This window comes from Meleagris gallopavo, chromosome 9 (assembly GCF_905368555.1).
Source record: "Meleagris gallopavo chromosome 9, MGAL_WU_HG_1.1, whole genome shotgun sequence".
NCBI classification, from domain to species: Eukaryota; Metazoa; Chordata; class Aves; order Galliformes; family Phasianidae; genus Meleagris; species Meleagris gallopavo.
In genome coordinates this window covers 2085815-2111487 of record NC_139412.1, presented here as the reverse complement: position 1 = coordinate 2111487, position 25673 = coordinate 2085815, and the positions used below count along the sequence as shown (strand labels likewise).

The window sequence follows — 25673 nt, the reverse complement described above, 5'->3', positions numbered from 1 at the left end:
CGCCCCAGCCCTGAGATGTGCGCAGTTCAGAGAAACAACCGGCGCTTTCTGCCCGCACGTGGGTCCTTGGCACACCCCAAGCTGCATTCTCCTGATGCCAGGAGTCAGCCCTGGCTTTCCCACTCCATCTGCACTGCAGGATGCTGCCCTGGAGCAGCTTCTGAGGATGTCTGGGGTGGGTGGATGTGCCCAACAATGCACCCCGGGCAGGATGCAATACCGATGCCATTCTCCAGCATCACCCATCCCTGTGCCGGCGATGCTGATACTCTGCAGTGGCACTGTGCAGCTCTGCAGAGCCCTCAGAAATGCTGAGCAGTGGTGGGGCCGCTCCTTTGCTCCTTCTCCACATCGGCCAGGTGGTTCCTAGCAACTCCCTGTCTAGTGCCCCTGCATTACTCATGGCAAATAGCAGTGCTATTTGCTCTCAGACAAACCCTCCTGGGGCTTTGTCTGCAGATCACATAAACCGTTTGGCAGCAGCAGAGCACCAGGTGCCCTTCGGTCTCATTTTTGGATCCTCTTTTGATATGACAGATCATATTCCTTCTGCACCCTCTTATCAGACCCCATATCCTGCCCACTCTTCCATCCCTGGGACAGGAATCCGGGGCTGCATCCTGGTCGCTGGAAATGGTGAAACCCAGCAATCCATCAGCACCTGCCTGTGCCAAGAATGTAACTTCTGTCAGTGCCTGGGCTGCTGCCACTGCAGCCCAATCTGTGATCTAAACGCCCAGAGCGTCCCTTCCCATCTCTGACCCCAACCTGCACTCTGCCCCCTCACCGTAGCTCTATCTGCTTGGTGACATTGTTCCTTTCCAGCCTTTCCGGGAGCACACAGTCCTGCAGCTCCAGGAGATTCCCAGGCAGGGATGACTGGAAGGGAGTCACGTCCATGCAGTGGGGAGCGGTGCCAGCAGCACGGCTGTCTGCTCTCTGCCCATTGCTCCCGGACCTGGGGTCTGCCCTTTCTCTCCCAACACGGGGTGATATCTCTTATAATTCCTTGTGCTGAGCGATGTGACAGCTCCCCGTGTGAGCAGAGACCCCACATTGTCTTGCTCCCTCATGAGCAGGAGTGAGCAGTGACCAACGTGACGGAAGGACGGGAAGAATTTGTCATGGAAAGCCACAGCCCCGCTCAAGGACATGGCTGTGGGGCCAGGTGCAAAGCACCCGTCTGTGACACACTGTTTGTTTTGTCCCAAAATATTGTCTGGGGATGGATTTTCCCCTTGGAGTCACCATAGGAAGCAGGTGGGATGAGAGGGGATGTCCCCATTGAGGAATGGCCCTGTGCTGAGGATGAGGATGGAGAGGTGTCCCCAGCCTTATGGGGACTGGGATGGGGCTGGGATGGTGGAGGTCCCAGCAATGGCAGTGGGGATGTGTTCCTCCATCCTCAGCCACTTGGACTGGCCCTACCCAGAGCACAAATCCCAGCTCCCACCCCATCCCTGGGCACTTCTCGACCTCATGCCAAGCATTCCCATCCAAGACCCCAAGACACCTACAGCTCCATCACCCCCATCTGCATGCCCAAACACCAGCCTGATCTCAGAGCCATCCCACAGATGTTTCTGCAGTGCTGGGGCTGCCCTTGCTTTCCTCTTACCCTGCAGTGATTTATAGGGTGCTTCCCACCTCTCTTATCCCACAGTTGCCAGGATGGCACAGAGCGTTGTTCCTCATCTTCCAGCTTTTCTGTGGGATTCTGGGAACAGAGCAGAGGGAGAGGAGCTTCTGGGAGGGGTATCCCGGGTGTCTCCCCATCATTTCCCTCCCACGTGGCTCAAGGTGAGGTTACGGGGCCAAATCATTGCCCAGGGGACAAAGAGACACCCATGTTGCTGCATGAACATGAGCATCCCTCACCTGCTGTCTGCAGGACACGGGGGCCACTGCTGCTTCTCAGCAACAAGTCACCTAGAGCTGCATCCTAATGGCAAACCTTAAATTGCCATTTGGGATCTTGCCCTAAATTGCCTTTTCCTTGAGCACCGGGGGCTTACAGGCCCAGGAGGCAGCTGCCAGTCCCTTGGGATGCCTGACCCACACTGACCCACGGGGCACACACGGCCCACAGCCCCAAACCCACTCTCCTCTCTGCCCCATGCGGTGAGAAAGAAGGTGAAACTAAGCAGAGACCGCACCTAAATCTCCCTTCCTCTGCAACCCTCCCTTTCCTCACCTCGCTGCCGGCTGCGGGCCAGGACGTGGAGCCAGCTGGGTCCTGTGGCCGAGCTCCGCGTCGTGTTTACCCTCCCTTTCCCTTTGTTTTTTCCTCTCCTCCTGTCACTGCCACCCTGGAGGAAGAGAGGGAGAGGCTGTGCTCACACGCTCCGTTAACCCGCGCTGTGATTCTCCCCCTGATGCCTTTGGGAACGGCTCCAGCACGCTGACGGAGCGCTGCGGGTGCCGCCTCGGGATCACCTTCTGCAGATTCCAGCTGTTGGATGAACATTTCACCACTTGGCTCTCTGCACTCCACGATGCTGCTGGGAGCCCTGCGCTGCCTCGTGCTCCTCTCCCTGCTCAGGGAGGGCATCAGTGAGGTCAGGAGGTACTACATTGGGGCCGTGGAGACCACCTGGGACTACGTGCACAGCCAGCTGCTCTCCACACTGCAGGCACCTGTGGGGTAAAGCTCTTTCTGTTGCCATTCTACACAGGGCTACTGGCTTACATGTTGCTGGGTCTGGGTGGGTATACATGCGACAGAGCAGGAAACCCCTAAGTGCCATCCCTTTATCCCACCTGGGATGGATAAAGCTGCAGGGGGAGCACAGACCTGCCCTGCTTTGCTTTAACACCTTGTGCTTGTGATGTGCTGGGAGCTGGGAGCTGCCTTTCCAGCTGCACTTTCTCTCTCCCCTGCTCTGTATCTCAGCTGCTTTGGGGAGATAGAAGCAGAGGTGGAACTCCATTCTCCTCTGCTTCTTCCCACGCTGCAGCTCACAGCATGAAGGCTCTGTGCTGCGCCTGTCCCCACCTTCTAGCTCTTAATCTCTGCCTGCACTGCATTGCTGGGGCTGAGGCTTTTTCTTTTAGGGAATGAATAGAATTTCGAGTGTTGGGGCATAAAAAGGTGTTGGTATGCAGTGAGAGGAGGGAGGAAGGCATGGTGGCTTTGCCTGAGTGCTTTGCAGTGGGAAGAAGTGGCTGTTATGTTGTTTGAGCATTGAGATGGTGGTATTTGGAGACAGAATGCTGTGTGTCCTCTCACTGGATGGGCTCTCTGAGCCTGGGGTGGGGAGTGGAGCTGAGAGATGCACCAGGTGGGTCCATCAGTACCCCTCGGAGGTGCTGTGGGGGGTCAAGCTGGTATCTGCACTGTTTGCTTGTGTGATACTGATGGGACGAGTGCTTGGAGCTGATGGGAAGCCAAAGCTGTGGGTGGTAGGGGGCTCTGCCCCATGTTGCTCCACCAACACCTCTGTACAGCCGCAAGCCGCTCCCAGGCATGAGTCTTTCCCCACCAATGAGAGATGGAGAGGACACAGGAAAATACCCAAAGTGCAGAGAAAGGGCGCACAAAGAAGAGCCACGTGCCTCTGAGCTGTGCCCCGCATATCTCTCACTCCACTGCTTCTCCCTCATGGGATCAGCACTCCATAGCATCCCTGGGAGTGCACCTCCAGGAGGACACCTGCTGTTGCTGCGACCCACCAGGCTGAGCTGCTTTCACCTTCCCAACGAGTTCCATTTCTCCTCTTCCTCTCAAGCACAAGCACAGTGGCCCCGGGGGTCCCAGCTCCGGCTCTGCGCTGCCGGCCACGTAGCACCGACCTGTCTGAGCGCTCCGGCAGCACGGGGTGTTGCCTTTGGCCGTCTCCTGGCTCCCAGAGATAGTGCTGCTAACAATGCCGCTCGGCCGAGCCAGGAACCTCTCTGCTCCTCGGCCGCCCCGGGGTAGGAAGTCGGCGGGGACCGAAGTGCAGGGAGCTGCCAAAGCACTCCGGCCACACGTCGCTGTGCTGAGAATGGCCCTTTCGGTCCGTGCAGTGGTTCTGTCACCCTGGCTGGGACCCCGTGCTGAACCCTGGAGCCTCAGATCTCAGAGAGAGTTCCGTGCTGGGCTTTCTGAGAGATAGAGGATCCAGCCCCGGGATGGGCAAGGAAGGGTCTCCCGACAGCAGTGTGGGGGCGAGCGCACTGCGCTGTCCTCAGTTTCTGAGTCATTCTGGCTCCTTCCTCTTCCCCTCGAGGAATAGTCAGGCAGGGAACTGCTGCCTGCGCTCAGACCTTGCTGTTTCTTCAGTGGGAAGAGAACACCACCTGGTCTTTGCTCCAAACAAAGCAGAGCTGGAGGCGGTCTGTCCGCTTACTGGAAATGGGCTCGGTGCTGGGGCTGGGGCTGATAAGCAGCCTCTGAAATCCCTGGAGAGAGGAGCGGCTTTGTTATCCTGATCAACGTGCTGGACTCCTTCTGGAAAATGAATTTGCTAAGCTGCTTACAGATCGAAAGTGGCCAGTGGAGATAAGTGGAGTGTGAAGTACACTCAGGCATCCTTCATCCTCCAGCTCCAAGGAGTGTTTTCTCAGGGTCTGGCTGGAAATGCCACTTTGGGGAGAAAAGAAAGGCATGTGGGGATGTTGCCCTGCAGTTTTTCTGGGGGAAGCTGAGGAGGAAGGAAAATGGCACACATACAGGTTCTGGGGATGTACAGAGCACGGGGAGCTGTGGAGCAGAGCAGCCCTGTATGGCACTGTGCCATGCACCACTGTGTCTTCTTCCCCTGTGATGAATGCCACGACATTAATCACTGCCACGTCGGCATCTGTGAGCTGAGAAAATATCCTTTCCAAACACACCTGTGGTTGTCAGCAAACAGAAAGGATGCGACAGTGAGCAATCCCAGGCGGGAAAGGGAGGAAGAGGATGGCTGCAGCTGGTCCGTATACTCAGCTTTTCCTTCCTCCTGCAGTGTGTCAGGGCCCCAGGGACCACAGCCTACTATGCCCGGTACCCTCCCAAGGTACAGGAAGGCAGTGTTTGTGGAGTACCTCGACGCATCCTTCACACAGCCCAAGCCCAAGCCGGCGTGGATGGGTAAGAAACACCTACAGTGTGGTGAGCCCAGTGGCCAGACTCATGGTGGATGCTGGTGAAGGCCATCAGCTCCTCATCCAGCAACAGGACCTCAGGGCCCATGGGTGGTTATGCCAGCCCTGCTGCTTGACCTCATCATTTTTCCCCTCCAGGTCTCCTGGGTCCCACCATCCGTGCAGAAGTCTATGACACAGTGGTCATCACCTTTAAGAACCTGGCATCCCACCCCTACAACCTCCATGCTGTTGGGGTGTCCTACTGGAAGGCGTCAGAAGGTAAGTTGGGCGATAGCCATGTGCTGCACCTCCTGCTCTGTGCCTGCCTCCCAGGAGGGGGCACGTCCCTCACCAGCATGGAACTAGATGATCACTGAGGGCTCTTCCAACCCAAGCTGTTCTATGATTCTATGACCCTGCTGCCCACCTACTCCAAGAGAACGGGCTGGCACAGAATTGGCTTAGCTTGGGGAATAGCAAGACAGTGCTCAGCCCAAGGCAAGCCTGTATCGACTATGTGGTAGTATGTGGTTAAACCTAAGATTGGATGCTTAGGACCAGTAGGACCATATATCCTCCAGCACTGGGGCAGGTGGTGTATATGCCCCAACAAGCACAGCTCTGCTCACTGCCCTGAAACCAGCCACTGCCTGCAGAAGTTGGGCTAGCTGAGGGCTTGGGGTGGGGAAGAAGCACTTCTGTAGGCTCTTTGCGTTGGGGAGGATGCTTTGGAGAAATCAGACTGTTCTTCTGGCTGCAGGTGCAGGGTATGAGGATGAGGCCAGCCAGCCAGAGCAGGAGGGTGACAGAGTGGATCCAGGGAAGACGCACACCTACATCTGGGAAATCCAGCAGAACCAAGGCCCCACAGATGGCGACTCCCAGTGCCTGACCCACTCCTACTCCTCCAATGTCAACAGCGTGAAGGACACCAACTCTGGTCTGATTGGAGCCCTGCTTGTGTGCCGGCCTGGTAAGGGCAGCACGGGATGGGGATGGGCCAGGTACAATCCTGAACTGAGAGGCACAAAAACCAAAGATGCCTTCCAGAGGCTGTGTGGCAGTGGGTCAGTGAGCTGTGCTCAACGGCAGCACTTTGGGGGTTCGGCCCTTTCCCCAAAGAGTCCCTTACTGGTGTGGTAGACAAACACTCAGATTTCCTTGCTGGAGAGAACCTGGTTACTTCTTTTCCTTGTGAGATTTTAGACTAGAGATGAAATCTTGACCTGTAGTTGAACCTCATTTATTCATAAGGTGAATTTCTATGGAAGCGTAAATGTTTGTCTTTCCTTCTGATCTTCACCAAGCTATAATCATTTATTGCCAGCCAAGGCACTTTGCCAAACAGGATTTAGTTGGAAGACCTAAAGGAAGTTTTATCAGCAAGGGGAGAGGCAGAACACCCGGGGCACTGCCTCAGCCACACTATCTGTGCCTGTCCTGTGTCCTGATGAACACGGAGATGACGTCTCGACTGTTAACACTCTTTAGGGCGCCAAAAAAAGTGAACTTGGCATGGGATTGGCCCTCTACGGCTGAGCAGTCTCCCATAGGTAGTCGTCCAGACCCCTCTGTAGTCACCAGAGAGGAATGAGCACCTGTGGGGTGCGAGTCAGCTCCCATGTGCTGTCTGCAGCCCAATGACTCGCCACGAGCAATTCCTCCACTGACAGAGCGATGTCTAGACAAGCAGTGCAGACAATGGGGATGATGAAGGGGATGGATGAAACGGATGAAACGGGCTCTTCCAGGTGACTAAGTGATGTGAGAGCCAGTGAGGGGAAGGCAAGGCAGAGTGACCTTTTAGAGCCTGCTGGGGGAAGCTACTGCACAGCCACAGGGCTTGGGGACCGCCTGGTCTTGATTTAACAGTTCTTGGAGGGCAGAAAGCGACTTCCCATGGGAGATGGGCATGGTACTTGTTGACTTGTAAAGAGACCCATCCCATGTCCTTTTGCAGGGACCCTGGTGAGAGATGGGGTGCAGAACATGCAGCAAGACCTCGTGATGCTCTTTGCAGTGTTTGATGAAGGTAACTAAGCTAAGTGAGCCGAGCACATTGGTGTCACCTGCATTCAGCCTGCTCTGGGGCATATGCTTTGGCCACGATGTAGGTGCAGCCATTTGGCTCCTATACTGAGCTCCTACATCTCCTTCCTCCATGCTCCAAACTTGCACCCACCACTCATTCCCTTCTCTGGGCTGAAGGAGTAATGTCTTGTTGTGTGCAGTGCTCACTGCCACGCTCAAGCAAAACCATGGCCATGCCTGCTATGAACTTCCATCAAGCACCTCACCCCCCTGGATTTTGGCTTTCAGGCTGCCTCACCACGGTGGGAAGGTTGCATTTTTCTCAAGCAAGAGCTAACTACATCCTCCTCTCTCCATAGGGAAAAGCTGGTACTCGGAGCCCAACTCCCCAGCCCACAGCAGGACAGAGCTGCATACCATCAATGGTTACATCAACAGTTCACTGCCTGGTGAGCCCTGCTGTGCTGGGGACAAAGGGGGAAGGTGGCACTTGAAATAGCAGAGAGACCATCACATCTCATCTTCTTTACCTTGCCCAGTTAAAGTGAAGCAAGACCTGCTATGTGTGTTCCAAGTGCAGCTGACCTCCTTGGATTTCTCCAGGAGTGGCACTGGTGGCAAAGTTTCATCTCTTATAGCCCTATGAGCTAGGCTGGGGGTAGCATGGAGGACAGGATACAGCTCTCACTGGCCTGGCTCTGGTAGCACCTCTGTAGGGTTTGGAAAGTTTCTATCAAGGGAAAGCAAAGGCTGTCTGTGGTCTCAGTGGATGTAGGAAACAGCAGTTTCTGGAGTTCTTCTGGAAGAATAATAGAATCACAGAATCATTCAGGTTGGAAAAAACCACTAAGATCATCTAGTCCAACAATCAAGAAGATCTAGAGCTGCCTGGTAGTGAAGAATCTCCAAGGGAAACTGGGAAATATCATCAGGAGACACATTACCATCAGCAATCACTCCCTGATGAACCCTTCCCTGAAACCTCCCACCTGGATCTGGCCTTTCTCCAATAAAAGGCAAAAGCAAAACTCCCCTGCATTCCCTGGCATCATGGACACATGGAACTTCAGAGCTGAGCAGACCTCATGGTCTTCCCCTCATGAAGGTGCTCACCTTCACCAGCAGCCCCCAGCTGATGGGCAGATCACGATGGAGAGGTGACAACAGAGAGCTGGTGGCCTCACGACAGAGCCTCCACTCTGTCCCTCCTCTGGCTGTTGGGATCTATTCCAGTCACTTATGGTGCTCAGAGCTAAAACAAAGTGTTTGACTCTGATTGACTTTGTTTGGCTTCAGCTTCCAGGAACTCGTTCTCATTATTCCCTTCCCCATGAGATTACTGAGCTCTTTGGCAAACAGTGATTTCTCTCCAGGAGAATCCTTTTACAAGTCATTTTTTCTCCCATTTCCTAAGTGTGCTGAGCTCTTTGAATCTCTCAGAGGAAGGAATTTTCTCCAGCCTTCAAACAATCCTAGTGACCTCTCTCTGCCCTTTCTGGGGTATTTAAATTCTGCTGAAGACATGATGGAGCCTTGTCTCAGCTGTCCTGTTGGAGCATCAGGATTGCCAGTGCTACGATCAGACAAATATATCCCATTTCCCAGCTCCATGCTTCTCAGAATCAGGCTCTGCATCCTTGACACCAAGAGTGTGGGGTTAGGGCTAGGTTTAGGGACATGGAGATGACTGCTGAGTGCTGTCCTTCCCCCTGGCAGGTCTCACGCTGTGCCACAAGAAGCAGGTCCATTGGCACGTCATTGCCTTGGGCACTGGGCCAGAAGTCCACTCCATCTTCTTCGAAGGCCACACGTTCCTGGTGAGGGGCCACCGTCTCAGCAGCCTAGAGATCTCCCCTGCCACGTATCTCACAGCCCAGACCATGCCAGGAACAGCTGGCTCATTTCGGATATTCTGCCAAATGCCATCCCATCAGCAAGGTAACCTCAGGGCTTAGGGGAAAAGAAGCTCAGGGGACTGGCTGGTCTCTGTGCAGTGCTGTATCTCCAAGGCCATTCCTGTTCAGCCATGTTCTATTGACATGCAACCTGGTCCCTGTCCAGGATGGCATGGTTGACCATGTGATGGTACATTTGATGGAGATAGCAGTGGAGAGATCATCTCCCAGCAGGGCCTGGGACTTACCGATGCAGGTAAGTCAACATGACCCTTCCTACCCAGCTGGCATGGAGGCTGTTGTGAAGGTAGAAGAGTGCCCAGACGAGCTCCAACAGAAGATGGGACAGCCCTCAGACGAACTGGAGTACATGGATGAACCTGAAGAAGAAGAGGAGGAAGGTTATCATGTCATCCAGGTGCGCTCTTTCGCCAAGAAGGATCCTGTGACGTGGACCCACTACATCGCAGCAGAAGAAATGGACTGGGACTATGCCCCCGTGAAGCCACCGTCTCTGGATAGGTGAGAGTGAGCTCCTGTGGCCATGGGGCTGCTCCTCAGGGAGGCAGCCCTGCCAGCTCTTCCCCTTCACCCCAGAAGTTTCTTTTCCTTCCCTGCACAGCAGCCTAGCTGAGGTTTTCTCCATACAGGAAGCACTGGACACTCCTCTAAGGCACGGGGGTGTCCTGTAGGAATGAGAGCATCTAGGTAGAACAAAATAGAACAAGAGCCCATGGCCTTACGTCGTGCAGGGAAGGTTTAGGTTGGATATTAGGAAAAATTTCTTCTAAGAAAGAAGAAGAGGTGATGCACCGGCCCTGGGGCTCCTGCAGTGCCATTGAGTATCACTTGCAGTGTTATTCCCCAGCAGTGTGTGGTGAGATTGCAGGGATGGGTGTCCCACTCCATGCACCAACAGGTCCTGGGCAGCTGGTCCTTGGGAGGTGGAGGTCTTGATGAGGTTCTGGCAGCATCCTGCATGTGGCTGTTTGCTCCTTCTTGCCTTCAGAAACATCAGCAGACTGTTCCTGGAGGCTGGCCCACAGCGGATCGGTTCAAAGTATAAGAAAGTGATGTTTGTGGAGTATGAGGATGCAACCTTCAAGAAGCGCAAGGTGTCATCCCAACCAGGCCAGGGAATTCTGGGGCCTGTCCTAAAGGGTGAGGTTGGAGATCAGTTTAAGGTAAGAGAAATTGCTTTCCATGCAGAGATTGGAAAGGGTACTCTTCCTCCTAACAGCTCTTCCTTGCTACTGGGAGCTTTCCAAGAGCTTTGCATTGCTGCTCCCTGCCCCTGCGTGTTTGTGGGCATGGAGGTAAAGGTAACACCTTTGGCAAAGCCCTAAGAGAGCTATTTAGGGAAGTAAATGAAGGGCTTCATGCAGGGAAGTGGGGAGTGCTTTGAGGCTGTTGCCTGCTGTGTGTGCTGTGCCCTGGTCCTCTGGGGCCTCCTGGATTGACAGAGCCCTTCTGTCTCATATGGAAAGTTAGACTAAAGATAGTAACCTGCCTTATAAACCTGACATTTTCATGCCCTTCCAAAATGTGCAACAAGTGGGTACCTCCTGGAAAGATGGGCAGAGCAGATTGGTAGAAAAGCAGTCATTTCTTCTATCCTGCCTCCTGCTTTGTGGTCCTGCACATATCCAGGCTCCTTTTAGGTGCTGGCAGATACCAATCCCAGTGCACCGGGGTCCAGAACTTCACCCCTACACGGGGCTCCCAGTATCCAGACAGAGCTCAACATCCCCAATGACTGTCTTTGTTTCAGATCGTGTTCAGGAATCTAGCCAGCCGACCATACAACATCTACCCTCATGGCCTCACCAGCGTAAACCCCTACCATGCCATGAAGGCCTCACAAGGTAAGGCTGTAAGCAGGTCATGGGAATTCAGGACATCAGTTGATCAATGCCATTTTCCTGGGCCAAGAGAGCTTTCTGCAGCCCATGTTAAGATGAGCTGCCCAACTAACCCATCCATCCAAGTGCTTGGGACCTCCAGATCCATCTTCATCTTCAACTTCCCCTGGTCTGCTCAGAGACCAGACAAACTTTCCAGTTTCTGAGAGTCTCAAGGGCTTTCAAAGTCAGGCACATGGATCTCCATCCTCATTTGACCCAAGGTTGATCCTGAGTTGGCCCTGGGCTTGAGAAATTTTCTATGCAACTTGTGCCATCCAGAAACCTTTCTGAGCTCTTTTATGAAGTGGGATATCTCTGGAGGAGCAGCCCAGAGCTAACAGATCTGCCCTTGGCTGTGTGTTGGCAGAGAAGGATGTGAAGGACATTCCCATTGCCCCTGGTGAGTCCTTCACCTACAGGTGGAGCATCACAACAGAAGATGGGCCAACGCAGGCGGATCCTCGCTGCCTCACCCGCTTCTACTACAGCTCCATCAACCCGGTGCAAGACACAGCCTCAGGCCTTATTGGGCCCCTCCTGATCTGCTTCAAGAAATCCATGGACCAGAGAGGAAATCAGGTGGGTACTCCCTCCGAGTGTGGCAGAGAGAGCATCCCATTGCCTTAGCAAGCTGGTGCTTTGTCACTTTAACAGGCTGAAATAACGCTGAGGGGAGAAATACTTTGGTAAAACCAAATGTGACTGTCCTGTTGTCTTCAACCCTAACATCAGTTCCAACCCTCTGCCTTCCTCACTCCTTCCTTCTTTCCAATCCCGGATCCCACCCTAGTGTAAAGCATGCTCCCCATGCACCCAGACCAAGGGGCTGATCTGTTCAGACCGCACTCTGGGGCTGATTTGGATGGACCAGCAGCATCCCCTTCCCTCTCTGCTCCCAGATAATGTCGGACGACATGAGGCTGGTGCTGTTTTCTGTCTTCGATGAGAACCGCAGTTGGTACCTGGAGGAGAACATCAGGCGGTTCTGCAGCGATGCAGCCCATGTGGATAGGCAGGACCCCCAGTTTTATGCCTCCAACGTGATGCACAGTGAGTGCAAAGCAGGGAGACCCCAGCTGCTCCCCGCCCCAGGGAAAGGGAAGCTGCATGGCAGCCCCAGGTCTTGATGAACCTCTCACCCCATGCTCTCTTTCAGCTATTAACGGCTTTGTCTTTGACAACCTGCAACTGCAGCTCTGTCTGCACGAAGTCGTGTACTGGTACGTGCTGAGTGTTGGGGCCCAGACAGATTTCCTCTCAGTTTTCTTCTCTGGAAACACATTCAAGCGCAACATGGTCTTTGAGGACATGCTCACCCTTTTCCCATTTTCTGGAGAAACTGTTTTCATGAGTGTGGAAAAGCCAGGTGAGTAACACGGGCTGTTCTACAAACCATCCCAGCAGGGTGGACGGAGCACTTTCAGCCAGGTCCCTGCTGGCTGCTGGGACCTGGCCATGTTTTGGTAGCCCCAAAAGCAGAGGGATGCACAGCTGCTGGAGCAGCAAAGTGAAAGGCAGTGATCAGATTCCTCCAGTGCTGCTCATGGCATCTCATTTACCCACACCACTTTGCAAGAACAGTCCAAGGAAAGATTTGGGAGTTTGATTACTTTGGGGTTTGATAATTTCCCCCTGCTCAGCTTTTCTTTTCCCCTCGGCATTTGCAAAGTGGTGCCGTTAACCATTTCCTTACCAATGGAGGAAGCAGGCTGCTTTACCGTGTGGCTGCACGCTGCTCACGAGTGCTGCGCCAAGCTAAGTCACAGCCAAACACTGCATCCATCCGAGCTCTGCTGATCTGAGGAAGGCCAACAGCAGATGACAGCTCTCTCCAGCGTCAGAGCTGCGTTATTGCATGCTGCTCGGCGGGGGTGTGAGCGAAGCACAGCCTTTCATTGCTTTCTCTTTGAGTAAGAGAGATGAGATGACTGTGTCTGGGGGAGAAGTGTATCTGCAGGCACCATCGCATCTTCGGGGGCGGATCACGGTGATGGCTGTGCTGTCATCATCCCGGGGGTGCTGTGCGTTCTCAGTGCATCACTTCTCATCAGGCCTTGTGGCAGGAAACACCAGCCCTGCTGATGGTGCTTGTTCATTTCTGATGTCACCTGCAGTCCTGATGGCTCCAAGATCCTCTGGGGTCTGTGAGATCACTGGCATGGCCTAGAGGTGGCCTGAAAATGAGGGTCACACTGTCAAGGGATGGGTTGTGGTGGGTTGATGGTTGGACTAGATGATCGTTGTGGTGTTTTCCAACCTTTATAATTCTATCTAATAATCTATTTGATTCTCTTCTGATTCCTCATTGTGAGGGCTGATGGTGTCCTCTTGTCTTCCCCTGAGACAGGCATTTGGACACTGGGGTGCATGAATCCTGATTTCAGAGACCGAGGGATGCACGCCAAGTTCACGGTCACTCAGTGCCAGCTTGAGGGAAGTCCTGATGAGGAAGAGTATGAGGATTACGCAGAGGAAGCCTTTGAGTTCCAACCCAGGGGTTTCTCTAAGAGGAAGAACAAGCTTAGGCCATGTGTGAGCGAGCAGCCCAACAACGTCACCTCTTCCAAAAATGAGACAAGGAAGCCAGCATTGTGCTTGACAGAACCCAGCCATGGGGCCCTCCCACACAATGGCACGAATTCTGGACCCTCTTCCAATGGCACGTCAGCATTTCCAGAGAGCCCACGTGCAGGTGATATTTCCACCTCCCCTCTGCCAGAGACCCACTATGACGTAGTGTCATATGAGTCCTTCCTGGCAGATGAAGAAGAACTGTCAAAAACCATCAGCCAGGACCAAGGTGCTGGGGCACTCCCGTCTGGAAAATACACCAGTGGAGAAGTCCATGGCACTGTGAACTCAAGAGAAGGTCTGCACCAAAGTAAGCCAGCTCCAGAAGATGCTATGGTGGAAAAGAAGGTGACAAATGTCTTAGAAGTACAGGAGCCAGTAAAAGCAGCAGTGATCCAGGCTGGTAGTACATTACAGATGCTGGAAACAGAGACTCAAAAACCAACAGCTCACACAAATGATCTGTGGAACTCAACTGAGTTTGCTGCTGGCAAAGGCCCTCTTCAAGGCACCAGGAGCTCATTTCAACAGGATGACCTGGAGCGCAGTCTGGGACTTCAAGTCACATCTTCAGAGGGTGCTGATGTAATGCCCTTAAATCTCCATGAGTCAAGGGAGGCAAGCAATACAGGACCAACGTTAGGCAGCGACCCTAACTCCTCCTTCACACCGGACAGCCCTTTGGGACCCTCAGCCAGGACAGAGGACATCAGAACTTCTCACAGCCACAATGCAGAAAGCAATCATACCTCCAATGAGTTAGATGCCAGACTGAATAAAAGACCTCACAAAGTGGTTTCACAAAGTTTTAATGAATCTTTGGGAGGGGAAAATGTTTCTTTCTCAGACCTACAACCTGTACAAGAACAAATCCTTACAGACATGAAGAACTCCTTGCCTGCAAACAGCAGCATGGAAGAAGCCAAAGGCACCTTTGCATACAGCAATGACCTGGAGCCTTCCAGATACTTAACAACAGAAGAAAGGGATGAGTTAATCCTGGAGGCAGTGTTTCAGGATGCTATAGCCACTAAGGAGTTGCCAGGGACAGGTAGCCTTGTCCTGCCTGAATCAAACCTTGTGCCCAATGACACAAGGCAATCCCCAAATGCACTGAGCATGGGTGTCCCCGGCTGGAGACCCCGACAAGCCAGGTCCCTGCAGAGCAGAGGCTTTGAGCATGGTCTGGGTCTTCCCAGCCCCACTTCTGGCAGCAGGGAGTCCCTTTCTGTGGGTAATGGAGCAGAGCAGGATCAGCAAAGCAGCTCGCTCCCCACACAGACAGCACTGCAGAGCCAGGCAGTGATGGCAGACAGCAGCTCAGCACTGCAAGATGGTAACAATGCTAGGGATGTGGCCTCAAACTGGGACCCAGCCTCACCAGAGGCAGCAAGGCATGCTGTGGGCTTGCAGAGCCCAGCTTTGGCTCCCATGCAGCCAAGTGGAGGAGCTGCCTGGGGGGATCTGAGGGACAAGCAGGCAGAGGGGAGAAGCCAGTTGGAGGAGGAGACAAATGCTGTGGAGCAACCATATCGAGAGAGGGCCTGGTTCAGTCCCCAGCACCTGGAAGCCAACACCACAAAGGACACTGTGTCTGAGAGCACCTCTGGGCAAAACCCTAATGAAATCCCTACAAAAGTGGCTCCTAAGGAGAACACTTCCCTGCCTTTGAGCAGCCCTGCATTCAACCATAGCACTGTTGAGATACCAGACAAACATGTGCAGGCCAGTTCAGATGGACAACTGGTGCTTGGCAGGAAAAATGTCCCTGGAGAAACTGGGAGAGTGGAAGAGCCTGAGGAGGATGGGGAAAGTGGCAGCACAGTGGGGAAGAGGAACCATGCAACAGAACATGGGGACAGCCTGAACAACAAGACCCTCTCTAGCCTCTTGATGTCAGAATCCAACATCACAGATTATGATGACTATAGCGAAACAGAGCAGGATTTTGACATCTATGAGGAAAATGAGCATGACCCACGCTCCTTCCAGGGGCAGATACGACAATATTTCATTGCTGCAATGGAGGTGATATGGGAGTATGGGAACCAGAGACCCCAGCACTTTCTAAAAGCCACGTAAGTGTTGCTGCCTCTCATGTGTTCCCTTAGCACTGCATGGCACGGCTCTGTATGTAGTCAGCAGCTTGGGACTGCCAGGAGTTCAGGCCTGTGACTATGTGACCCAGTCAGGTAGCCTAGGGGAAGGATGCTCCCAGCCTGCATCCCAGTAAGAAGTTTGATACCTTCAGAGTCCTTGAGCCTCTTTGCAAATGGCTCAGCGATGTGCTAGGCTCTGTCAGTAGAGCAGATCTGCTCCCCTCACTGCCAGATTACTCAGCATAGGTGTGTGTGTGTGATTGCTCAGCACGTAGCTGTGCCCTGAGGACAGAGTCACCTTAACTGTTTAACTCCAATCACTCCTGCAGGGACCCCATGAGCGGCAGGAGGAAACCTCTCCGGCAGTACCGCAAGGTGATCTTCCGAGAGTACTTGGATGATTCCTTCACTCAGCCGGCGATGCGGGGAGAGCTGGACGAACACTTGGGCATCCTCGGGCCGTACATCAGGGCAGAAGTTGAAGATACCATCATGGTGAGTTCTTCCTATAAACCCTGACCGCTCCCCTTGGTTGGCTCTGCTCACTGAGTGGTGGGATCCTTTAGGGTAAAGGGATTGTAAAAAGGCTAATGAGCTTTTGCTTCCCATCCCCTCCGGTGCAGGTCAAGTTCAAGAACCTGGCCTCACGGCCCTTCTCCTTCCACTCCTCACTGCAAGGCTACGAGGAGCTGCAGGGAGGTGAAGCGGTGCAGCCCGGTGAGCTGCGCGAGTACTCCTGGAAGGTGCTGCCCCAGATGGCTCCCACCACACAGGAGTTCGACTGCAAGGCCTGGGCTTACCTCTCCAATGTGGACCTGGTGGGTGGAGAACTGTGGGCAGCATGTCTGGGCTCTGTGTGTGGGGTCAAGGCTTTTCCTATGGTGCTGTGCTTAGAACAGCTGGTGGGTGTGTAGATTCTCAGCTGGCTAGTATAGTGACAAACTTACGCCATCTTTCGCTTCCCTTCCCTTCCTTCCCTTCCCTTCCCTTCCCTTCCCTTCCCTTCCCTTCCCTTCCCTTCCCCCACCCCTTAGTTGTGCCTTTTCTTTGAAACTTGTAGGAATTTGCATTCTGGAGCCCCATAAGCTTACAATTTAGTTGAATTTTGTCCCTGGGTTCCAATGCAAGTGGAGCAAAGTTGGACACTTGCATTGGACACTTGGGATACCGTTTCCCTTGAACGTGCTGCAGAAAGTGGCACTCCTCATGCCATGTCCTGTGTATGGGTTAGAAACCAGGTCAGGACCATCACTTTCATAGAACTATAGGATCATAGAATCATAGAATAGCTGGGGTTGGAAGAGACCCCAAGGATCATCAAGTTTCAACCTCTCTGCCACAGGCAAGGTTGCGAACCGCTAGATCAAGCAGTAGATCAGATTGCCCAGGGTTGCCACATCCCACTCCAACACAAATTTGTCTTGCAGGAGAAGGATTTGCACTCGGGCCTCATTGGGCCGCTGATCATCTGCCGCCGTGGGGTGTTGAACTCTGCTTTCAAGCGGCAGCTGGCCGTGCAGGAGTTCTCCCTGCTCTTCACCATCTTTGATGAGACCAGGAGCTGGTACTTCGCAGAAAACATGAGGAGGAACTGCCGCCCGCCGTGCCGCATCCAGCTGGACAACCCTGACTTTAGGAGAAACCATTCCTTCCATGGTGAGGACCTGGACCTTACCCTTTCCATCCCACGACACATTGGGGTGGAAAGGCTCAAGGGTTCCAGGCCATTCCTGACCGCTGCCTTCCCCAGCCATCAACGGCTACGTGGGGGACACTCTGCCTGGACTGGTGATGGCTCAGCAGCAGCGGATCCGCTGGCACCTCCTGAACATGGGCAGCACTGAAGATATCCATTCTGTCCACTTTCACGGGCAGATCTTCAGCGTCAGGACGAGCCAGGAGTATCGCATGGGAGTCTACAATCTTTATCCTGGTGAGACGCAGCATGTCATGCACACCCCGGCTGCATGGCTTCATGTCTGCACCTGTTTGGATGTGCTGAGGGACAGCAAGGATGGGGAATGAGTCCGACAGAGTCAGGCTCTGCGTTTGCACAGCATTTGGCACCACTGCATTGTGCTATGGCTGGTTAATCCCTTCTGCTCTGCTCTCCATTCCTGGCCAGGTGTCTTTGGGACGGTGGAGATGCATCCCTCACACGCTGGGATCTGGCGGGTGGAGTGCAAAGTGGGGGAGCACCTGCAGGCTGGAATGAGTGCCCTCTTCCTCGTGTACAACCAGGGTGAGTGACCCCTTTGTGCCCAGAGCAGCTCCCTGTCCCCATGGGTTGTCCAGGCAGCATTCCCTGAGTTCTCGTTCAATTCATATTTTGACTTCAGCCCTTGCCAACTATAACACATCCCTGGCAGAGGTCTGTTTGGGGTGAAGGTGGGAGACCGTCTTTATTTGGCTGCAAATATTTTCTCCCAGAGCACGTGCCAAGAGGTAAACTGAGGCACAGAGTGCAATGCTGCCCGATGGCAAGTCGCTCTGATGGAAACTTCCCTGAGAGCAACTGCTAAGTGCACAGGAAACCTCTGGCTCCACTTCCTCCAGAACAACACATTTCTCTCTCTCTGTAAATAATGCAGGGGGAAGCAGTTAACGAGGCTGGTGCTTTATCACACTGTGACAGCCCCTCTCCTCTTCCTAAAGGAGCAGTAAATGTCAGCCAGAAAACATTTCCATAACTTAAAAATCTGCTTAAGATTTCAAAATGCATGTTTTTCCCCAGAAGCATTTGCCATGCAGCAGTGATGCCAAGATGTGACAAGATGCTAATAATAAGAGCTATTACAAGAGGCAAGCAGCTCTGTGCTCAGCAGAGCAGAAGAGAGAGTGTTAGGCAGGTTTCCCTTTAGCAACGTGATATTTGTTTTTTAAAGATGCTGCCTAGCAACAAAAAGGCCCAGGGGTGAGACACAGGTGTAAGGAGGAGCCACTTGTCAGCATTGCTGGGAAATAGAGACATGGGGACAGGAGGTCATGGGCTCAGGGATGGAAGAGCAGCACTAGCATGGCCAGAGATTGATGATGGGACCTTTGCTGTGGCCTCTATCAACCAGCCATCCCTGTTTTTCTCCTTGTTTGCCTGCAGATTGCCAGAATGCCCTGGGCATGGCCTCGGGCTACATTGCAGACTCCCAGATCACGGCATCAGGGCAGGAAGGTGAGTTTGGTGTGGTTGTTGGGGCTGGGTCTGATTCAGCACGCACAACACAAGCATGGTCAAAGCTGGACTTGAGCAAGTCCCCTCCATCCATGCCCACGTCAGGGTCCCACCTGGGACCTGAAGGTGCCTCCCCATTGCACCAGGGCCGTGTCACCCTGCTTGAAGCTGCTGACCTCTCAGCAGGGCGATACTCAGGGCTCATCCTGCAGGTGGGCAGCTCACCACTTCCTGCTCCTCATCCCTGTGCACTCTCCTTGCAGGGCCATGGGCCCCTAAGCTGGCCAGGCTGCACAACTCCGGCTCCATCAACGCGTGGAGCACCGGTGAAGGCAACCCCTGGATCCAGGTGAGAGGGGTTCTGTGGCCATGGGTACTGCTGGGGACAGTGCCAGAGCACACACTGTCTGGTGCAGCCCGCAGAAGGACCCACATACGGCCATCAGAATTGAACCCTAATTTCATTCCCAGGTGGACCTTTTACACCTCAAGATCATTCATGGCATAAAGACCCAAGGGGCTCGACAAAAGCTCTCCAGTCTCTATGTCTCTCAGTTTGTTGTCTTCTACAGCCTTGATGGGCAAAGGTGGAAGAAATACAAGGGCAACACAACCAGCACGCAGATGGTGAGCAGGGATCAGTACCAGAACTGATTAAAAAAAACCGAAACAACAACTTGGTGAATATATAGAAAGTTCATTTGCATAGGCCCTGAGTTTCTCCCCCTCCATTCTTCAGTGGTTTGCCCTGATTTGCCCCATTCACATTTCTTTGGTCTGAGTCACACTTCAAAATATTCCCTGAGCTGTTGTTCTCTTGTAAGGATGGTGATAAGATACAGAAGCGCCAGACCGAAATGATCTTGTCCATGCTGATCCTTGTCCTGTCTAGCTCTTTCCACCGACACAACAGCCCCTTTTTAACCCCTTCCCTGCAGATGTTCTTTGCAAACGTGGATGCAACCACAGTGAAAGAAAATCGCTTCAACCCTCCAATCATAGCCCGTTACATCCGCATCAGCCCCACTCACTACAGCATCCGCACCACGCTGCGCATGGAGCTCATTGGTTGCGACCTGAACAGTAAGTCCCACCTGGGACACCCAGCACCGGTGCTGGGGGCTGATCCAGATGGCTCTGCTGAGTGCTCAGATTTGGGATTCCCCATGTTTCAAGTCCCCTCAGATAGGAAGGAGTTGGCAGGAGATGGTGCTGGGGGAGCCAAGCTGGAAAAATGGCTTTGTGTCTTTAGAGATAGCAGTAGCAAAAGCAGGGCAATAGGGCCCTCACCACTTTGTCCTGAAGCACAGGAAACTTTGGGCAGCAACTGAGCTGATAGCTGAGAAGGTGCCTCAGCCTGGGGAACAGGGAACAAGCAGAGAGATGTGCTATTGGCTTTTTGCTCGGAGACCCTTTCTTTAGCTTTGCACAGAGCAAGGCAGGTCCTTACGGGTAGCAGCTCTGTGATGGCACCCACAGCAGGCAGATGCACTTGCACTCCAGTTTATGCGTGTCCAGTGTGTCTCCAGTCATCCTTCCCCTTGAAACGAGTTTGTCCTGGCAGACAGACAAATACTCCAGATTCCCCCTAGATAAAATCTCCAGGGAGAAGAGAAGGTGGGAGGAGTGGCAGGTGTCATTTGTCACTGCCCAGCCAGAGCCATGCTGCAAAGGCACTGAGCAGCACAGCGATGGTGCTTCAAAGCACAGGAGATGCTGTGAGCAGGAAAGTGTGTGGAGGGCAGAGGGAGGAGCGTGCAGCTAGGATACATTTCCATGATGGGTGTCTGTTATCCCTTCTGACAAGTTGCTTCTCTCTTCCAGGCTGCTCCATGGCCCTGGGAATGGAGAGCAAAGGGATCCCTGACCAGCGCATCTCCGCGTCATCCTACAGCTCCAACATCTTCTCCAGCTGGTCACCCTCCCAGGCCCGCCTGAACCTGCAGGGAAGGAGCAATGCATGGAGACCAGAGGTAGCCCAGCAAGGAGACCCCAGGCAGGCAGCCGGGGCATGAAACAGGCAGGCTGGGTGCTCACTCCTCTCCTGGCCAGGGCACCTTGAGTAGTGGTTCAGCCACACATACCAGATGCAGACAGGTTGCCCCCAGCAGCTCTAACCCTGATGGGGTGGGTGAAGCCCAGGGTGGCATGCAGGGTCAGCTTGGCTTCAGCTGCTAGGATTTTTTTTCTCATTGCTGCTGGTGGTGATGCTGAAGGGTAAAGGCAATGTGTCTTTCCTCAGAGCAACAGCCCCAGTGAGTGGTTGCAGGTGGACTTTGAAGCAACCAAGAAGGTGACTGCAATCATAACCCAAGGTGCCAAGTCTGTCTTCACTCACATGTTTGTGAAGGAGTTTGCTGTTTCCAGCAGCCAGGATGGTGTCCACTGGAGCCCAGTCCTGCATGATGGCAAAGAGAAGGTAGGCAGAACTGCAGCATCTCTGGGGCAGCAAACATGCCCACAGCATTTTTGTAACAGCAGCTAACCAAGCTGTGCTTTGTTCCACTCTAAAGAGTTCACAAGAGGCTCTTGTCCATGTTGGTTGTGCCCTCAAGCCACGGGCTCTCTGCACCAGAGCTCACCAAAGCAACCAGCACCCCACAGACTCCTCTCTCCTTTCCAGATTTTCAAGGCAAACAGAGATTACACCTCCACAGTGCTGAACAGCCTGGAGCCACCGCTCTTTGCCCGCTATGTGAGGATACACCCCCGCCACTGGCACAACCACATCGCCCTGCGGATAGAGTTCCTTGGCTGTGACACCCAGCAGGAGTACTGATGGGCAGTGCTGGCCCACGGACCCACATCCAGCAGGACACTGAACTCTCACTGGGGCCGGAGCTGGCCCTGTGTGTCCAGGAGGTGCTGGTGGCATCAGCAGAGGTTTCTCTGCTCCCATTGCTGTGCTAATGGCTCCTGCTGACAGGGCGGACTGTTTATCATCATTCTCTTCCTGCTCCTCATCTACCCCATGCCGTGTAGTCAGACGTAATGCTGAAGAATTAAACAGTAATTTTCCAGTATCTCTGCACTTTCTCCTCTTCTCCAACCTTGGAGTCCCCAGGGGCTCAGTCAGCATTACCAGCAGCCGGTAATTAAATAATGAGCCCCAGCTATCCTCAGCTTTGTTTTCCACCAGCACAGCCCTGGAGGAGGCAGTGGCAAAGATAAGGGCTGGGGGCAGAGGCCCCACTCCCCTCCCCAGAGCACATTTCACAACCAGTGGGGATCCGGATGCCTTGCCTGGAGGCAGTGCTTGCACAACTCAGCTCAGCACTGGGCTTTGGCCCTCAGTTCCCTTAATCTCCTTCCTATGCTGTGCTGACATGGCTAGATACCACCCTGGGGCTTTTTAGGGCTGGCTGCAGCAATGTTCTCCTTGTTTCTGACTGGAAGAGCTCTGTTGGTGCATTGGTGGCTTTGGTTGGACATTGCCCATGCCAGTATGCCCAGCACTGGGGAACACAGGAAGGTTCTGGTCAGATGGTGCCAGCTGGAAAACTGGTCTCACACCCCTCTTCCCACACTAGTAAGCAGTCAATCTGACAGCACTGCTCTGTCCCCAGCACTGAATCCATTCCCGGAGGCCCCAGAAGGGCCTCTGCCTGCTTCTCATCCTTTCTGCAGCTCTATTTCAGGAGGAGATGCCCACAAAGCCTGCCCCAGCCCCAGTAGGACTCAGCTCCTCGCAGCATCGCAGGGCAGGTACACAGCGGCAGCTCCTCTCCATAGGGCTCTGTGGGCTTCAGCCCCCTTCCCATGCTCACAGCCCCATGGATAGTTCTCCCCCTCCTTATTACCTGCTGGTGGACATCTCCTGTCCCAGCAGTGCTCAGGGAGTTTTCAGTTGGTGTGAACCTTCTGGAATGATACTACCTCAGAAAGGTCCGGAGCATTGTGGGGCAGGTGGTGGCCATGGCTTTTGGGGTGCCTACCTCTCTGCAGCGGCAGCGTTGCCTACATTGTGCCAGAGGCTGTGCCTGTCCTCCCCCTGTGAGTGTGTGAGTGCTGGGGGAGGGAAGGGGCCCGGCAGTCCCCAAACCAGTGGAGATCAGAAGCTGATGTTTTGATGGAAGCGCTGCTGAAAACCCCACGCATCCTCCTCATGCATTGCTGCACAAGGAGCCTTTGCTCCTGTAATGATTACATTACAGCCCCAGACATGAGGTGTAATTACCCTTTGGCTTAATTGCATTCTGACAGTAATCAAGCACATATGGAAGCAGACACTGCCTGGTGTGAGCAGGCCTGAAGGGAGGAGCTGGGACCATAAGCTTCTCAACAGGGAGCATTCCCACCAGGGGACCCGGTGAAAGGTCTTTCCTTCAGCACAGCAGGGCAGAACCTGCTGCATCAGGCCCTTGTCAAGGAAGCATAGTTCTATCCACAGCTATCTCAGTAGGCCAGGCTGAACCTGATCAGCTGAAGCTTAAATGCCCTCCCAGAAGCAGGCTCAGATGCAGTCCTATAGCAGCAGGACTGGCTGCTCTGTATGATGGGAACATGGTCCCTGGCCCCACCATTGGATGCCCAGCTTCCTGCCTCCAGAGACAAGCTGCTCTGCACAGATGTCTGGTGACATAGGATTAGATGAGAAGAAATGCTGCCCACAACAGGGCCTTCTCCGGATCACTTTTCAAAGAGGAAACAGCTGAAGCCTCTATGGGCAACCAAGCAGCCTTTGCTGGACAGCCCTCAGGATGTTCTCCAGCCGCCCAGCACACAGTGAGAGAGCTGGGATGGGGCTGCAGGGAGCTGTGCCAGAGCCTGCCAAGCTCTGGCATCCATTACTGGAAGTGTCTCTTGACGTTTATCTTGTGAGGAATGGAAACCAGATGCCATTTCCTCCTGGCGCGATGCAGCTCTCAGCTGCACTGTAGCTTTCCCCAACCCACAGATGTTTTTGTGCAGAGGAAGGACTGGAGCAGTGCAAAGTGCTCTGCCTTGTCCCATGTGCTCTGCAGATGCCTCCAGGCCAGCTGAGCAGGGCTTGGAGGAGGGCAGTCCCAGCAGAGCCCTCCAACCTCCTGAGCACATCTGTGGGTGCTGCATGCTATCAGGGCACTTCTCAAGGCCCTCAACCAAATTTGTTACTTTCTCATAGCGCTCTGATTTTACAGCCGTCCTCCCAAGTAGCCCTGCAGACAAAGACCAAGACTCAGGGCCCAACTGAAAGTCACTGCTCAGCTGTGTGAGGCCATGGTCCTGCGAGCTGTCTTGTTCCTGATCGCCGTGCTGACCGCCTTATTCTGCCAACACGTCTCCAAGCACAAAACCACCCCCCAGCTGGGCGGGGTGATGCAGAGGATGAGGCTGGCAGACCACCAGGGGAGATACTTGGATAACACATGGAAGGTTATCATGAAGGTTCCTCTCCTTCGTGCACGGGACAGGAAAGGCTCCAGCCAGGTGATCCAGCGTAAGTACACTGCAGTGCTTTGTGTAGCACCTCTGCACAGCAACATGGGGGAAGAAGGCCCTGACCCTGCTTCAAAATACGCTCAAACCCAGGAAAAATGCACTGATATTACTGGTGTTTCTCTGCTCTCTTCCTCACAAAGACGCGTCTCTTCTCAGGTGTCCGTCGGTCCTGGGTGGAGGATTACCTGGGTGACGTGTGGTCTCACTTCGCTGAGAACTTCCCCATAGCCGTCCTGTACGTCTTCCCCATCACCGTGCTGATCCTGCTCCTCCTCTGCTGCCTCACGTATGTGTGCACATTGCACACCCCCTGGTGCTCCTGTTCTGAAGGAGCTGTGTTTGCTGGGTCACAGCTCTGCAATGCCCGCTGTGCCAGCACAAGGCAGCAGGGAGGAGGTGCTCCTTGGGCTCCTTGTGTTTTTTAGGGTAAATATGGAGTGAGGTGACCTGGGGAATTCCGAGAGAAGTGGCATGGCTACACTGAAAGAAATTCTGGTGCCTTGATGGAGCGCAGCTCAAAGAAGCCTCCAAAACTCCAGGAACCCCGAAGCATTGTGGAAGGGCCAGGAGCAGAACCACTTTCCTCTTCCTTTCAGATGATTTTAAAGATTCTCCCAGACTGAATTTCCCTCCCCCACATAAAGTTCAGACTTCACCTGAGGCTCTGCTGAGTTATAACCAGAACACAAGAGGTTCACTGGGGTTCATAGAATCGTTAAGATTGGAGAAGACCTCTCAGATCCCCAAGTCCAACCCCAACCCATCCCACCATGCTCATAACCACATCCCTCAGTGCCACATCCCCACTGCTCTGGAGCACCTCCCGAGACAGTGACCCCACCACTCCCTGGGCAGCTGAGCCAATGCAGCACCGCTCTTTCAGAGAAGCTTTCCCTAATATCCAACCTGAACCTCCCCTGGTGCATCTTGAGGCCACCACCTCTCATCCTATCGCTGTTACCTGGGAGAAGAGGCCAACCCTCACCTCACTACAACCTCATCTCTGGGAGTTGGAGAGAGCAAAGCATAGAATCATAGAATTGCTCAGGTTGGAAAAGACCTTAAAGATCATCAAGTCCAAGCTCAACCCAACCATACTACCCTAACTCTAACAACCCACTGCTAAATAACATCCCTGAGCACCACATCCAGATGGTTTGCATTCAGAAGATCCAGGTTAATGTCCTGTTGGCTTTAGCATGTGTTGGAAACTGGGAGTTTAACTCTTATTTAAGGCTCTGAAGGCCTTTGGTTTGGGCAGCAGTTTAATCTGAAGTTTCTAGGTTATGGTGAGGGGTGGTAGGGAGGTTGGTGGTGCAGCTAGGATGGCGGTAGTGGTGTTTGATGCTTTGTTAGGGTGTCATAATTTTATCACAGAATCACAGAATTGTAGGGGCTGGAAGGGATCTCTAGAGATCATCGAGTCCAACCCACTGCAAAGCAGGCTCCCTGCAGCAGGCTGCACAGGTAGGCATCCAGCTGGGTCTAGAATATCTCCAGGGAAGGAGAATCCACAACCTCCCTGGGCAGC

The 25673-nt window shown here is 53.7% G+C and overlaps 2 protein-coding genes and 1 long non-coding RNA gene across 4 annotated transcripts; 2 read left to right on the top strand and 1 right to left on the bottom strand.

Moving 5' to 3' along the window:
- Positions 1-1657: 1657 nt before the first annotated feature.
- LOC109369010 (uncharacterized) lies at positions 1658-5402 on the bottom strand. Its single transcript, XR_004160599.2, has 3 exons — positions 5261-5402; positions 2195-2309; positions 1658-1717 (listed from the first exon to the last, which is right to left on the bottom strand). It is a non-coding gene; the product is annotated as an uncharacterized LOC109369010 (long non-coding RNA).
- F8 (coagulation factor VIII) lies at positions 2283-21744 on the top strand. Of its 2 annotated transcripts, XM_010715010.4 has the most exons (26): positions 2291-2644; positions 4932-5056; positions 5209-5331; positions 5813-6025; positions 7013-7084; positions 7443-7532; positions 8800-9021; positions 9263-9500; positions 9988-10162; positions 10750-10843; positions 11250-11461; positions 11782-11932; positions 12039-12248; positions 13230-15531; positions 15882-16047; positions 16176-16370; positions 16980-17208; positions 17303-17485; positions 17678-17794; positions 18650-18721; positions 18985-19070; positions 19193-19348; positions 19660-19804; positions 20546-20694; positions 20964-21140; positions 21345-21744. In XM_010715010.4, the coding sequence occupies exons 1-26, from the start codon at positions 2460-2462 to the stop codon at positions 21498-21500; spliced, it is 6243 nt and encodes a 2080-aa protein (XP_010713312.2). In that variant the 5' UTR covers positions 2291-2459; the 3' UTR covers positions 21501-21744. The 2 variants fall into 2 exon arrangements, with proteins under 2 accessions (XP_085086960.1, XP_010713312.2); XM_085230834.1 differs by lacking the exon at positions 19193-19348 and having other exon boundaries at positions 2283-2644.
- An 892-nt stretch (positions 21745-22636) lies between these two features.
- Positions 22637-24572, top strand: LOC146543766 (uncharacterized). The gene is made up of 4 exons (XM_085230835.1): positions 22637-22720; positions 23858-24140; positions 24299-24463; positions 24496-24572. Exons 1-4 carry the CDS (start codon positions 22637-22639, stop codon positions 24570-24572), a joined length of 609 nt encoding a protein of 202 aa, XP_085086961.1.
- The last annotated feature ends 1101 nt before the right edge of the window (positions 24573-25673 follow it).